The sequence below is a fragment of the Strigops habroptila genome, chromosome 1, assembly GCF_004027225.2.
Source record: "Strigops habroptila isolate Jane chromosome 1, bStrHab1.2.pri, whole genome shotgun sequence".
NCBI classification, from domain to species: Eukaryota; Metazoa; Chordata; class Aves; order Psittaciformes; family Psittacidae; genus Strigops; species Strigops habroptila.
The window spans coordinates 105,400,062-105,416,057 of record NC_044277.2 but is presented as its reverse complement, the minus strand read 5'-3'; the positions used below and the strand labels follow the sequence as shown (position 1 = coordinate 105,416,057).

At 35.6% G+C, this 15,996-nt stretch overlaps 1 protein-coding gene across 2 annotated transcripts in view; it reads left to right on the top strand.

Annotated features, from left to right (window-relative positions):
* PAXIP1 (PAX interacting protein 1) overlaps positions 1 to 15,558 on the top strand; it is a 36,419-nt gene extending 20,861 nt beyond the window's left edge. The window contains exons 7-21 of one of the 2 annotated variants that reach the window (XM_030494028.1): positions 1,222 to 1,954; positions 2,753 to 2,847; positions 3,807 to 3,902; positions 4,117 to 4,254; positions 5,584 to 5,705; positions 6,248 to 6,432; positions 6,567 to 6,610; positions 9,173 to 9,240; positions 9,632 to 9,734; positions 10,631 to 10,799; positions 12,246 to 12,346; positions 13,447 to 13,581; positions 13,665 to 13,740; positions 14,278 to 14,338; positions 14,793 to 15,558. In XM_030494028.1, the coding sequence (XP_030349888.1) occupies positions 1,222 to 1,954; positions 2,753 to 2,847; positions 3,807 to 3,902; positions 4,117 to 4,254; positions 5,584 to 5,705; positions 6,248 to 6,432; positions 6,567 to 6,610; positions 9,173 to 9,240; positions 9,632 to 9,734; positions 10,631 to 10,799; positions 12,246 to 12,346; positions 13,447 to 13,581; positions 13,665 to 13,740; positions 14,278 to 14,338; positions 14,793 to 14,796 (2,130 nt within the window). In that variant the 3' untranslated portion in view covers positions 14,797 to 15,558. Of the gene's footprint in view, positions 1 to 1,221; positions 1,955 to 2,752; positions 2,848 to 3,806; positions 3,903 to 4,116; positions 4,255 to 5,583; positions 5,706 to 6,247; positions 6,433 to 6,566; positions 6,611 to 9,172; positions 9,241 to 9,631; positions 9,735 to 10,630; positions 10,800 to 12,245; positions 12,347 to 13,446; positions 13,582 to 13,664; positions 13,741 to 14,277; positions 14,339 to 14,780 lie in introns of both variants that reach the window. The other variant, XM_030494019.1, reaches the window with a different exon arrangement.
* The last annotated feature ends 438 nt before the right edge of the window (positions 15,559 to 15,996 follow it).

The window sequence follows — 15,996 nt, the reverse complement described above, 5'->3', positions numbered from 1 at the left end:
TTTGTATATGTTATTTTTAGTTATTGAATGTTTATACTGTGGTGTTGTCCAGACATTAGTGGTGGGTGATGCATTGATAATCATGGTTATAAATGTGTGCTATACCAACAACATCAAAATTACTTAGATGAAACCTGAGATGTTTGAAGTGCATTGTAAATAACACTTGAGCCACCTCTGATGAAGAGTTGACGGACATCTCATTGAAAGGATGCAGTTAATTGGCTTTGTGTTTTAGTGATGTGCTTTGATTCTTCTCTCTTACACACAAACATCACTGAAATTTACGCAGTATGTGATGAAATAGCGTGGATGAAGGAAACAATCTTTGCAGGATTCACCAAAGCTGATTTCATGTTTAAAAGACTATCAGTGGCACATCTAGAGTTCCCTATTGCTCCTTGTAATTTTTGATAGGTAGTTTATATTAAAATGCTTTAATGAGTATGTAGAGCTCATCCTAATATATTAGGAGTTTGCCTAGTTTTCCCTTTTCTGATACTTTAAAAACTCACCTGGTAACTTGTGTGTGCTTAGTGGGAAATGATTTTTCTCTTAACAGTGGCTTATCTACAAATGAAATTGAACTCCAAATTGCTTTTGCACTCTTTATAAACCTGAATCTATTCTTAAGTATGAGTTGGTTAGTTGTTTTTTGTTTGGTTGGTTAGTTGTTTTTTTTTCCCCAAGAAACTAGTAGTGCTCAGCAGATAAATGTTTTTCTTTGTATTTTGGATTCAGTTTAAAAAATGAGAGCTAAATATTCCTGAGTTGGTTCAAAAGAAAGCAAGGTTGTATTAAGTTCCCATGTTTCAAACAGCACTAATTAGTTCAGGCATTATTAGCAATTTTTGAGTTAGAGACTATGGAACTAAACTTTGAACTTAGTGAGCTAACAGGGTTGTAAAATGAGTATTACAGTTGATTGAGTTGATCAATGTAATTATTAATATAGGAATGATAGTCATAATGCTGTTGGAGATATCAATAATACAGGGATGGGTTTTAATCTTAAATTTTGCTAAAATGTACATTGCCTTATATTAGGAGCCACGTGTAGCTTTATGCTTTTATGTCTAAGTCCTGTCTTTTCATTTTGCTATTACCAGAGTATTTTTTTTTAGCTCACAGTGTATTTAAGCATAGGTTTTCTTTTGAGAATTGTATTTTCCCAGTATGAATGACAACAAAAAGGTCACAAAATTAATCTTTGTTTTCTAGATATTACAATCACTTTCAGCACCTACAAAAAGTTTAGAACAGCAAGTAAATCATAGTCAACAGGGACATCCAAATGTGGTGCTGTTTAGTCAAGTGAAACTAACACCAGAGACACATTTATTACAGCAGTCACATCAAGCACAGCAGCAGCAGCAGCAGCACCATCCTCTTTTACACCTTCAACCTCAACAACTTATGCAGCTACAACAGCAGCAGCAGCAGCAACAACCCCAGATTTCCCAGCAGTCCTTCCAACAGCAACAGCCTCATCAGTTTTCACAACAGCAACAGCAAGTTCATCAGCAGCACCAGTTTGCTCAGCAGCAGCTTCAGTTTCCACAGCAGCAGTTACATGCGCAACAGCAGCTACACCGTCCTCAGCAACAGCTCCAGTTCCAACAGCAGCATGCTTTGCAACAACAACTTCATCAGTTGCAGCAGCAGCAGCTCCAGCAGCAACAGCTCCAACAGCTCCAGCAACAGAATCTGCAACAACAACAGCTGCAACACCATCAGCAGCAAATACAACAGCAGCAGTTGCAGCAGCAACACTTACAGCGATTACACCAACAGCATCAGCAACAGCAAATGCAGAATCAGGCAACACAACACTTAACTCAGACATCTCAAGCGCTACAGCATCAAGTTGCAGCCCAGCAGCCACAACACCACCAGCAGCAACAGCAACAACTGCAACAGCAGCCACTTTTTGGACACGATCCAGCAGCAGAGAGTTAGTAATCATTGCCTTCTGGTCCTGGAAAGAAGTGGCTAATGACATGCCCTAATGTGGGTTAGAATATCAGGAAATAGTGCTATGTTTACAGTATGGGGTTGTAAGACTTAGAAATGCCATTCATGGCTTGGGACCTGTTCTACTAATTTTTAGGCAAACAGATTTCAATTCTAATTAAGGATAATCCAGTAATCTGAAAAAGCAGGAGAACATTCTCTTTTCAGGTGTATACTTGATGCCACTAGCATATAAATTACACTATGAGAACAGTGTTAGTCTATGCATACCATGAATTCTTAATTTATTTTTTCCCTTTGGAATAGGGCAAGGGGCAAGCTTCCTAACAGCATAACAACTAGAAAGACAACTTAAATTTTGGAAATACTAGTAAATTAATGAGGATTCAATATCAGAGATAAAGTTATCATACCTTGCTTTGAATTCTGTCCATCCTAGTAGAACTGAAAGCTTTTTCATTGTTTGGCTATTCATAGCTAATCAATATAAAAGCATAAGTTATGTTTTCCTTTTGGTGCCCCTTCAGCCTCCCTTCCTCCAGGAAAAAAAAACCAACCCAGAACAAAAACAAAGCCGGGGCTGAACTGTGCCTTTGGATGTGGCTGTCAGCTTTGAAATTTTGGATCCTGCTTTTTACAAAAAAGATTTAGTTCACAATTAAATGAAGCTTATAACCTGGTAATAGGAAAGATTAGTGTAGCAAGTATGTTCTGAGATGAACTCTTCAGACTTGGAAATATTCAATTTTTTGTTCTTTCATGTGCCAAACTATTCTAGTTCCAGAAGAGTATTTCCTACTGGGCTGTGTCTTTGCCATTGCTGATTACCCAGAACAGATGTCTGACAAACAGCTGTTAGCGACCTGGAAACGGGTAAGATTCTGCTGTATTTTTAAAAAACAGTGATAACATAATGTCATAGTAAATAAATTCTAAAATAAATCATAGGAAGTATTTCAGCACTTCTCTTTAGGCATACTTTTGTATAATGTTTGCATTAGAACCTAAAAACGATTATTCAACTGCAGCTGACCAGGAAAAGTGATAAAAGTGCTTTAGATGTGCAGCCTGGTTGCATTAGGTCTTTAGTCAGAACATTAGCTAAAACAGTTACAGCCTTAACTATTTCCCAACTATTTGTGCTTTTAGTCAGACAGCTGTAGTACAGCAAATGTAATATAGCGTTGCTATCTGAACCTTGATTGTATAAAAAGACTCTTTTTTTGCATATAATTTTGGCATTTAGTAGCCTGTGAGGTATCCACCTGAGTGCATAAGATGGAAGAATAGAGTGTTTCTATTTTTTGCCAACTTCTATTTTTCAGAAAAATCTGATTGTATCCTTTCCTAAATGAGAGGACTTTGATGTTCTTCAGAAACTTCTGATGGATTTTATAGTTGAATTTTCCCTACAATTTTGCATAATCAAGTAAGCTGTTGACATTTTTAACAGCACTTGTATTTATTGCTGAGATAGAATTGAATAGAAAACTTGTTTATTAGTTATACTGCAAAAATAAAAGTGAGAAGGGTTATTTTTGTTTATATATCTTTTTGTTAATTCTAAGAAAAGTAAACTTTTTGTATCTCAGTGAAAAGGTGCATATTTAATTTTGTTTTCTCCATTTTAACTTCTTTTTTTTTTTTTATTGTTTTTCAAAAATGTTCTTAAGCTAGTAAGAAACCTTTTGGGGGGGTAACTCTTCAGTGGAATTATTCTAATGGTGGCAGTGTCCTAAAGAGTAGGCTTTCATTTCAGACTGTTTGTTTCTTAGGGTAATTTAAAAATTGTTATATATGTATTAGATATTCTGGGTTTGTTCTTTTACTAGATCATTCAAGCGCATGGTGGAACAGTGGACCCTACCCTTACGAGCAGGTGTACACATCTTCTTTGTGAAAGCCAAGTCAGTAACATGTATGCTCAGGTAAGCAAACTAGTAATGTGTATTCATGTGCACTTTCATATTATTACTGGAAAGATAGGGCTTTTTAGTATGCACTTCATGCTTAGGTTGCAAGTACAGAATTAAAGTTTTTTGTGATGTGCTTTTTTATGATTTGTCATTTATTACTGTATAAAAGGTTTAAAATAAGATGTATTTTGGATTTCAAAAGCTGTTTATGCATATATATTCATAGGCTTTAAGAGAAAGGAAGAGATGTATTACAGCACATTGGCTGAACTCAATCTTGAAGAAAAAGAAAATGGTACCACCTCATCGAGCCCTTCATTTTCCAGTGGCATTTCCACCAGGAGGAAAGCCATGCTCTCAACATGTAAGAAGCAGCAGCTTACTTCTAAAGAATATTTGTTTCATTACATGAGCAGCATTAAAATACAGCTAACAAGTGCTTACTCAAAGCAAAATGCACATTTCTTTGTCTCAGAAGAAAAGCTTTTGTTAATCTTAAGGTCATGTGTTGATGGGGTACTCTACTACTGGGTGGTTCAGAGTGCTTTACAAGACTTACTGCGTTCTCAGTGGTGAGGAGTAGTAACACCTGTGTTTATGAAGTAGTCTTAGAAACTAGGGTGCAAAGATTACATGAGTTATAGATAAGAAGATGGTAGGAATCCAAGCTGTGTAGTTTTTTACTAACTGTATGTCTAACAGTTTATGCTTCCTTTACTATAACCCGATTATTTTGAGGGGGCTTTTTGAGGGTTTTTCTTTTTCTGGGTCAGTATCTAGCAAACGTCAAAAAAGGAAGCCCATGCTGTTAATCAGAGAATAGGAGATCACAGTTCCAGTAGCCTGTGCAATGAGGAGCACTGAGAAAGTTGAATTTTATGGGGTTGAAAGATAAAATTGCAGTTGAATCATATGCATCTTGAATTACACTGTGCAGTGTAAAACAAGATACCAAAGTATGTCATGTGCTGGATGCAGACATACAGGATGACAGCCTTGCTACTAGCTTGTTCTAAAAGACCTGAAAAGAAATACAGGTTTGGTAAAATTAGAGCATAACAATATGCATGTGAAAACAGTGGTAAATGTGATTTGTAATGTAATAAATGTAGTTTACTATCAACAACAAAATTGCTGTTGCCTTTTCCTGAATAAAAGGAGCAAATGGCCAAAATGAAAACTTGGCAAGACTAAGAATAGGAACAGAAGAAGTGGAATTACAGTTCACCACCTATGATCAGGTGGCACAGTTTATTTGGCTTCATGGCAGAGTAGAGCAGAGCATTCAGGAGATATTAAAAGTAGAGTAGGTCAAGTAAGTATAGACGTTTCTCTGTCTCCCTGAATATAAAGAGCAGCTAAAAAGAGGTGAGACGTGTGAGAAGAAAACTAGCTATGAGCTCTTTTCGTAGTAAAATGTAATCTTTAAAAATGAGAAAAAGCTGACCAGCAGAATGAAAATGAGTCAGAACTAGTGCTAGAAACCTGAATTTTTTATGTACAAACAAATCCATTTTAATTGTGCTTTATGTATCCTACAAGCCATGTTTTAATGAAGTGCCTGTATGTCATAGTTATGATACCATATATTTCATTGTAATATAGAAAAGTAACAGAAAAATATTTTCAATAGGAGTGGTTTTTAAGTACAATCTATGTTCAGTTATTTGTCACTGTCCCTTTCTATTTGTAGATAATTTCTGTGACAGGGTTTGTTGACAGCGACAGAGATGACCTCAAACTAATGGCCTACCTAGCAGGTGCCAAATACACAGGCTACCTATGTCGCAGCAATACAGTTCTCATCTGTAAAGAGTAAGTGGTTTATCTCCACAGGACTCATGTTCCCAGTAGCCTATTGCCAGTTAATGCTTTTCTTGATGAGAGGTGCTAGTTACATCTCATTATAAGAATGTTAATTTTAATCAATTCTGTGGTTTAATAGCAATAAACTAAGTGATGTTGTTTCTTGAACTAAATTACTGCACACTGATACGTGATAAATTTGGTCTTCTGAAGACAGGCAAAAGAAAAGTAATTTCTGATTTCACTATTTTGCAATATTACATCTGTTACCTATAAATAATTTTATTTTAATAATTCTTTTAAAACGTTGGAGGAGGGAAAAAATAAGTTAAATCCATGTCTGACTTCATTCAATTTGGGGCAGGAATTTTCCCTAAATAGAATTGTTTTGGTATCTAGAATAAAAATACTTTTTCAGAGTATCTACTCTGTGACAGAGCAGCTAATAGGCCAACACCGAAATACTGGTATTTCAGGCTTATTATTAGAAATTGCTATTTTTACCTATTTAATTGAAATATAATTTTTTTTCTTCATCTCTGAACAACAAGGCCCAGTGGTTTGAAATATGAGAAAGCTAAAGAGTGGAGAATACCATGTGTAAATGCGCAGTGGCTCTGTGACATACTGCTAGGAAATTTTGAAGCTTTACGGCAGATACAGCACAGTCGGTATACAGTATTCAGTCTTCAAGATCCACTTTCTCCTAGTCAACATCTAGTTCTAAACCTTCTGGGTAAGAGTTTCACTCCCAAAATACATGTTCCGCAGCATTTATATATATATATCTGCTTAATCAATAGAAGCATGTGTTATAGTTACAAATAACTTTGCAATGGTTTCATTTTTGTTTTGTTCTTCATTTCCTAGATGCTTGGAGAGTCCCATTAAAGGTATCACCAGAACTTCTAATGGTACGTTGAACTACATATGTATTCAGCTGTTCTTGTAAGATTACTCTTAAGTGTTTTTAATGTGTGAGCAACATGCCGGAGGGACTCGCACAGATGCATACTGAACCTCCTGGCTGTACTTGCTGCTACTGTTCTATTTTATTTCAAGAAATCTGATAAATAATCTTTTGCAGAACTAAGGAACTGCACTGTGATACACAAAGTTACTTTTGGGGCATCTTGGGCTAGTGCTTCACTCTTCAATTTTTGCATCAGACCTTTAGAGAAAAGGCTCAGTATTTTTTGAGTCACTACCTAATACTACCTGAAAATCAGGCAACGTAAGGGTTTTTGAGTCAGAACACCTAAAATGAGTACAAATGTTATTGAATATTCACTAAATTTTCAATAAGATAGATAATGAAAGTTAAGGGTGGAACTAAATATCATGTCTTTTTATTTTTAAGTATGATATCTTTTATATCATCTCTTAGAAATAAGAACTAAAACCATGGGCATATGTACCATGTATTTTATAATTAAAAATATATTATGCTTTAAAAAATGTACTTGGTAACCCTGAAAGTAACAGCAGTGTAAATTAACAATGAAGAATATACCTTAAAAAGATAGAAAACATTGAATTTTTGACATGTAATGTATTCTATGAAATGTGCAAAACATGAGACAGGTGTAAGAGCTGAGGTGGAAACTGCAACTCATCTTCTGAACTGTTTCCGTGTTCTGAATATGTAGAAAACTATTTCAGATTTATACTTGCTTTTCGCAGTGTCTGTCTTGGCACAGGTAAATCCCAGTTTGAGCTAGCAAGCTTTCAGTTCATTTGTACAACGGATGACGGTCAGATAACATTTTATATAGCACAGAGACATTTTGCCATACCTTTGGTGTTCTGGATCACTTATTATCTCAGTCATTTTGTATACTCTTCAGAAAAGAGGAGCTTAGTAACTGTTGTAACTTAATTTGTATTGATACTTTAAATGGTGTCAGGGCACTATATGTTGTTTTCATACCTTTCAGTTTTGGAAGTAACCACTACTGTATCCCTGGGTGTAAGTTTGAAACATTCTTCTTCCTTTAGTCCCCTGTGGAATTGTTTTCTGGGCCCTTAGGAAACTAATTTTTAGGAAATTAAAGTCTTTTAAAAATGTGTGTTTTATATTTTCCTGAAGAAGGATGTATTTATTCTACTAGTGACAAAAGAAGTCCTTAAGGAGATCCAGTATGCACTGTTAATATTTAAAATAGCTTGTAACTAACTTAGTTTTGGGTTTGTCACCACCATCTTTTGCATCCACACTGCAGTTGGGCTCATCTTAAAATTGGTTTTGTGCCTTCTTTGTGTGACTCAGACCAAGTGGTGGTCCATGTTTTGTCTTACATAGCAAATAGAGAGAACTTAGAGGTCAGAAGCCCTTTCTGTATTTACTGTATGGGGACCCTTCTTGCCCATGTGTTGTCAGAATCTTGTAACTTAGATTGAAAGACTTCTGGAGGTAATCTTGTCCACCTCCCCTCAGGGTGCCCATGTATGAAGAATATGATTTGGTAATAGAAAATGCTGGGCATACGGAAGTGTCAGACAAGGTACTTCACTGCCTTCACAGTAGGCATTTCTGTTTGTCTTGGGATTTCAAGTATGGGCTCCTCTTCTGAGGACAGGTATCTGTCAGTGTTGATGCCATCTATCTTTTGCATTTTCATAGGTGAAATGTCCATCAAAAAGTGAGCTCGTGTGCTTTTCTTACTGCTCATACTAGTGATGGTCTAGCATAAAAATGCACATCCCTGAGAGCAGGGAACAAACCCCTGTGGCCTGTTCCTCCCAAAGGACTGTCCTCACAGCAAGGCTGGAATAATGCTGCCTGTCTTTCTGGTCATGTGCCTCTAGCATTCCTCATTAAATTTCAGGTGTAGATTTGAAGGTTAAAAAGCAGTAGAAGTCACACTGCTGCAGCTGAGAGCTGTGGTTTCAAGTTACTTAGGCCAAGGAGAGCCCAAAACCTACATTTCTCTATCCCTGAGCAAATGCTGTAGTGGCTCACCTAGTACTGCCCTTGAGGGGCAGGAGTGTCTGTCCATGAGTACCTGAGCATCCTCTGGAGCTTCTGTTTACATAGTTAGGGAACTTGAGTGTGGAAAATGCAGGTGCCACTATTTGCTGTTGATACTTAAGCATCGGGAAGAATGTTGTAGTCTTCATGTATTTAACAAACGGACAGGATTTTCAGTCTCTTTCTCATTTGATTCTTTGGGTTTTCTATTGATGATTATCAGCTTTATTTAAAGGAAAAAATGTCCCACAATATTTTATTTTGTGTATGCTTAAATGGTTACATGACTTTGTCGAGAAGCTTTGGTTAATGCTCAACTTTGCTCTTGGGTCAGTTGTGTAAGCAATAGGTGTAGCAGTATGCGTTCACTAGTGTGTGTCTGTCATTTGTTTTTAATTTTCTTTAATAAAGTCTCAGAATATCAGTGTATAGTTTTCCTCTTCCAGAACAGAAGTTGTTTTCCCTGCTTAGTTCAAATATAAACATGCAGATGGTCTAATTTCAGGGTGTGAGGTTGCCTTTGAAACCAAAGCAAAATGAATCCAGTCTTCAGCCGTCTTCCAAAAGAGCAAGGTAAGAATAACGAGCCATTGATGCCTGTAGTCCAATCTAGTCCTTGATTGGCTTCCACAGAAGTGTCAGCTGGCCGCCAGTCTGCTTCCATCCTGTGTCCTGCTAATTGAAATAACCATTAATGTTTTTTGCATGTTGCCAGCTACTCAATTGCAGTAATAAAATAATACTGAGTGAAGTAGTAAGACAATTAGGAGAGAATATAAGCAGGAGAATATGTTCTGTTCTTAGCATAGTAGTTTTCTCTTCAGAAGAAGATTGATCCTGCCTAATTCTCATTCATCTGAGCATTTCCATTGGTAAAAGTTGCAACAGTGTGCTTGTCTGGTTTTAAAATAATACAGTTTTGGGCCCAGACTTCACATTCTGCTGTATTTCATGTATTTTGTAGGATTGAAGACCTACCACCACCTACTAAAAAACTCACCCCAGAACTGACGCCAATGGTGCTCTTCACAGGATTTGAACCTATGCAAGTTCAACAGTACATTAAGGTGACTTTCATGCTTATCTCTTGTGAACTACATTGAAACATCTGATAACTTTTTTCTTGATGTTGAATTGTCGCTATCTGATGCTTGATTAGCATATAGCTAGTGGATAAAACCCTGTATTTACAGGGGCTGATGTTAGAGTGTACATTTATGTGAAGTGAGTTTTATTTGGTAACTGTTCTGCTTTAGTTAACTATTTCATACTTCTGCACTACTTGTTTTTTCTTCCCATATAATTGTTTTAAAAAGCAAGAAAGCCCCTTCCACATTTATTTTTGACTCAGCAAACTTTACGACGAAATTTAGGTGTGAAAAGTAGTGACGGTTGTACTGGATAAGACCCAAGATTCTTGTAGTTGTAGTTGTTACCTGTAATGCCAAATGCTTCACAGAAAGCTGATGACAAAAGTTATAGCAGGTGTGAGATAGTAAGTTCCCATGGAGGTTTTTTTCTGTTCCCTAAAAAAGCTGTCTCAAAACTCTAAAATATTTGTAACATTCTTTTAATGGTATAAAAATCCAATCATTCCGTGAACCTTAATAATTACTAAATATTTGTTCCAAAAGAACTTTTAATTTATGTATCTTTCACATTTTGGCTGAGGTTTGAGGCACAGGGTTGTTTTTTTGGTTTGTTTTTTTTTTTTTTTACTTTCAGTCTTGCCGGGTAAAATTTACGCCTGGAAATGCTGGATTTCCAGTGGCTATAAATTCTGTCAGAATTAATCAGCTCTAGTAAAAGAATGATTGTAATACAGAAATCTATATTTACTGTTTCATTGGGAGCTTAATTTTATTTGATAGTGATGTTACGATTCTTCATTTTTTCCCCCTGCAATTTTAAAGGATTGTTCCATTCTGATTTGATTTTCAACTTTTGTTTGTACAACTTTCAGAAACTGTATATCCTTGGAGGTGAAGTAGCAGAATCTGCCCAGAAATGTACCCATCTAATTGCAAGTAAAGTGACCCGAACTGTCAAGTTCCTGACAGCAATTTCTGTAGTGAAGCACATAGTAACTCCAGAGTGGTTAGAAGAATGTTTCAAATGCCAGAAGTTTGTTGGTAAGTTAAACTATTAATAATTTTTGTTGTAAACTTAAGTTTCATTGACAAGCGTATTTAAATATACTTTGTATTATGACTTCTGACTTTAGTGTTTCTTGCCAGTTCTCTAAAAAGTCTAATTTTTGAAAGCAAAGATTTTAATTCTAAGCAAATCTGACTATCACAGTTCACAACTCTCGAAGAACTACGTACAAAGTTTTGTAAAAAATTTTTTAATGAAGTTCTCTTTTTCAACAAACATTTTGTTTCATTTAGTTTTCGTTTGATTTAGTACAGGGGTTTTTCCCCTTAAGTGAAGTAGAAACATAGTTAAAAAATTTGCTTTAAAGGGATTAAATAGTTCGATGTTGTAAAGCATTGTGTTTCTTCCTTGTGTAGCTATTTGTGGATTTTACCTGTGGTTGCATTATTTTTAAGCCTTCTTTAAAGCTGATGATTTGTTTTATGATTGTTTTATGCTTTTTATTTGTTCCTTGGATTAAAATTATAGCTATAACATGCTGCCTAACAATCATCACAAAGACTTAAATCTATGGATGATTAACCAATAAACCAGCAAACATTTTTATAAATCTTGAGAAGGCAACTTACTTGGTTCAGCATTAGTGATTAGTGAAATCAATCCATATGAAAGCTATTAGAAGATAAAGAAAGCCCGGAGATTTAGAAGGACGACTGTTTTAATGTAGTATTTGAAGTACTGTACTTGCTGACCACTGAAGTTTAGACAATTTATAGCTAAAGGGCTGCCTTCACTTCTGTACCTAGTACAATAGTGGAATGTATGGCATTTTTTTTATGAAAAATGTCCTACTGGTTTTCTTTGTTTTACAGTATTAACACATCACTTGAGGTTGACATAATTGTCCTTGGAAAGACCAATTTGTTCTCCATATAGATTTTTTTTTTGTTGTTCTTTAAACTTAGATGTTTTGAATCTAATTTAGAAATATGTTTGACTTAGCTTTTTGTGGAAAGGTAAAGACTGAAATTCCATCCCTAATGAAAAGTGAAAAATCAGCTGAATACCAAGACAAGGAAAACAAAGTTTTCTCTGTTACTGCTGTGTGAAGAGTTTAAGGTGCTTTCTGGGCTCCCATAGGTTGTCACAGTGATTTGAACTTCAATGTAATTGTTTTGCTCCTTCGCTTGTAGAGAATCAACCAATAAAATTTCGCAAGTTCCTCCAATAAGTTAAAAAAAGGACAGTGGTTATTGCTAGGTTTACAAGTGTAAAATACATGCACATTTTTTTTCTCCCAAGTAATTGTGGGTCACAGTTGTAAGAACCCTAATAAAATGGCGTATTATAATCATGCTAAAATTAGTAGGTGTTTACCATTTGGAGTCACACTGCCAAAACATTTTCTGATCAGATTGTGTCCTGGGTTACATGGATGTTTTTGTCTTCTGTGTGTTACATCATCAGTTTTTCTTTTTCAGATGAACAGAACTTTGTGCTCAGAGATGCTGAAGCTGAGGTGCTTTTCTGCTTTAGTTTAGAGGAGTCTCTGAAGAGAGCACAAGTAGCTCCACTGTTCAAGGTATGCAGTTTAAAATGGCATTTAAGTAGTTGGAGCTTTTCAGCCTAATTTTTTCAGCATTGGGGCTGCAGGTTTTATAGCTGGAGGCAATAATACAGACTACTATATAACATAAAGCATTTGTTATAAATTTCATTTTTGACTTTAAGCCTGTTTCTTGTCTAAGCATTGTTGGGCTGGATCTAAGCCTCATGTGACTGGATCCTGTAGGTGTGGACAAAACAAGCTCAACATGTATTATTTGTTTCCTTACAAAATTGAGAACATTTCTCTGTTACTGTAAAAAGTCACTTATGGAAGGGACTTTATTGGGTTGTTTGGGGTTTTTTCTTTTCTATTTTACACTAGCCTGGTAGTCAGAGCACTTGGCCATAAAAATGGGAGCCTTAGAGTAATTTGCACTTCAGCCTCAGGGAGCTCTAATCTGATTCTCCTTGAAGACTTCACTTACGACCAGGCTGTATGCTAGGATGTTGAAAAATTGCTTTCATGCCTCCAGTTGAAATTGCATTACAGTGCAGAGAGGTGTCTGAAGATCCAAGTTGTTAGAGATTTTGCAGTCTAACCAAATTTGAGACTGTTTATGGAGGCAAACCACTTAAAAAAGGGCATTTTTACAATCTCTGATGAGTAAGAATATTAAGTCTTTTATATAAGTCTAAATACTACATTTCACTCAGTTTTGCAGTCAAATAGCAAAGGGGTTTTTTTTATTCCCAGCTGGTAAACAGAGATAATCTACTCTGTGATCTGATCACCTCTGTAAGTCAAGTAGTGGGATAACTTTTGTCAGGAAGTAATAAATCACCTATTAGTTAACAGCTGGAAGTTCTTGAGATGTCACTTACTTTACACGTGTTGAAAGAAGCACACTTAAGCTGTTCAAATTGTGGGGTTGCCCCTCCAGGAAAAACATCAGTGATAGTAAAGGAGAACTCATCAGCTGATGGATTTGTTGCCATAAGCTGTGATATCTAACATCAGCTTGCAAAGTCGGCCGCATGATTGTTAAGAGAAGAGTCACATGATAATAAAACAATGTGTTGCAGATATCAGTTAATAAGAGAATATTTTTTCTTGTTCTTTCTTTTCTCTTTTAGGGAAAATATTTTTATATTACACCTGGAATTTGTCCCAGCCTTTCCACCATGAAAGCTATTGTGGAATGCGCAGGAGGAAAAGTGCTATCTAAACAACCTTCTTTTCGAAAACTCATGGAGCATAAGCAGAATAAAGTGTGTAGAGTGTTGCTTTGTCAAATTTACTGGTAATATATTACTGTGTTATTCTGAGCTTACAATTTGTCTCTTTCGTTTAGAGTTTGCCAGAGATAATCTTGATTTCCTGTGAAAATGACCTTCATTTATGTCGAGAATATTTTGCAAGAGGCATAGGTATGTATAAGCTGTCAATGTAATTTGAACAGTATTGCTGTTATTTTGATTTTTATTATTATCATTATTATTACTTTACAAGTACAGACAAGTTTTGAAGCTTTCAGATAATAATAGAGGAATACATGGTCTATCCTGCAAAACACGGAAAAATCTGAGCCAGCTGTCTGCTAGGTATTTCTAATGGGTGAATTTATAGCCAGGTCACCATAAATCTCTGGAAGGGTAGGCTTGAACTTGGGGCTTCAGTCCTGGATGAGGCAAGATTACTGAGTAATCAAGTTAGTTAAAGATTTAAAGTTTTTTCACTTTAGTTATTTTAGCCTAAGTATAGAACCCCAAGACATGGTGTGCATTGGGAAGTCTAGTATTTGTGGCATGCAGTGTGTGATGGCCCTGGTACTGGTGGCCAACAGTCCCTTACACCTTTGCCTGAAGGGTGGAAAGGTACAGGGTGGCCCCTCCTGACACGTGTGCAGAATGAGGAAGAATGTCTTTGTAGGGTGTGAACTGTATGCATGTTTTCTGTATTTCCAGATGTTCACAACGCAGAGTTTGTCCTGACTGGAGTACTTACTCAAACACTGGATTATGAATCATATCCTTTTTCTGGAAAGGCTGTCTGCTGCTTAGGGAAGTGTGGTAATTAAGTTTTTCTTAATTAGGAACTAATGATTTATAAATTTTTAGGATGTGTAATGTTTCCTTGATAGGAGGGTAGATTAACACACAGAAACCTAGCTTAAATTCAAAGTGGAATTACTTTTTGATAGGAAATACTTCAGTGGAGGTGGGGGGCAGAGTTGTCAGGAAGTAATAGTAGTAGAATTTTAAGCAACAGGAAAAAAACTTGACATGAAGGAAAGCATTTGTCACAAGTTACATGCAGATGAGGAAAACAGCTTTTTACTGAAGATTATAAACACTGATAAATACAGCGGAGGGACCAGTAAAGGTTTTGTGTCATTATGCACGCTTTTTTTTATGTAAGTTCTATTTTGCAGTCATTTCTTAAAGTTGTTCTTTCTTAACAAACGTACATATAAATTTACTTGATGGATAGTGAAATGCCTTACTGCTTCGGAATGCTTGGAGCATTAGATCTAGCTGTTCAGCCATTGTACAAAGCAACTAAAACTTCCTGTGGATGCTGTTTTCCAGCTGTTTTCCTAGGGATGATGAGCAGTTTAAAGCAGGAAAGCAAAAATTAAACTGCATCTTTTTTAGGATGTGTAATTTTATTATGCTGAAACATAATTTACTATGTTTTGTATTATACTACCATTTTAAGAGAGCCCACTTTAGGTATCATTAGCCCGTTTTTAAACATTTTAACGTAAATGATGGTACTTCAGCCAAGAGTGTAATTTGGATGTACAAATAAAAGGGCTTGCTATCTATTAAATTATGGTTGTTGAAGATGAAAATGTTTTGTACTTTATTTTTATTTCTTATACTCTATTTTCTTTTATATTGATATTTTGCCCACATTTTAAATAAATGTACTTTTAAATGTTTTACTCTCTATTTTAGTGGTGGTTCATTTTTTTGAATACTGTGCAACAATGGCACTCTGGTAAGAGTAAATTACTCAAATCTTTTTCCAAGCAATGTAAAATTATTTTAAGCTTATTTTACCAGGTATGTTTTAATATATGAAATCCCAGTGCTTTAAAGGGGAGTCGTTGTAAATGTATATATGTGTTTTTACTGAAACAAAGAAGCAGCTTGAAGGAAGGAGAAACTATAACCCTGCATATTACACTGTTGTGGTAACTTTTGTTTGTTAAGTGAGTTTTCCTAAATAAATACTAAAAACCAGTCTCCCGAATCTATATTCAGTTGTATTTCCTAAAATACACACAGTTCTAATAATCTGTCTTTACCATTTTTATCAGTTTAGGTTCTAGAAGGTGAAAAAGTTACCCTAAAAGTATTCTATCAACAAGCTGTTCAGCTCTTGTAGGATGCAGATATTCACTTGTCTGTATGGCATCAAGCGTATTATGGCAGCTTGTGAACCATTCACAGAACAATTCAAAAATGCAAGATAAAAAATATTTTAAACAATAGCTTATTTTTTTCCAGGCATTTTGTATTTTATGCAGAACCATTTTACAGGGAAGCTTTTACAAATACAGTATCATTATACTGAGGTAAGCTTTTATTTTTAGCTTATGCAAAGGTTTCTGCCAATTGATAAGTAATTTCAAATCTCTGTTCTGTGCTATGGCTTAAAATGTAAATCCACCTGAT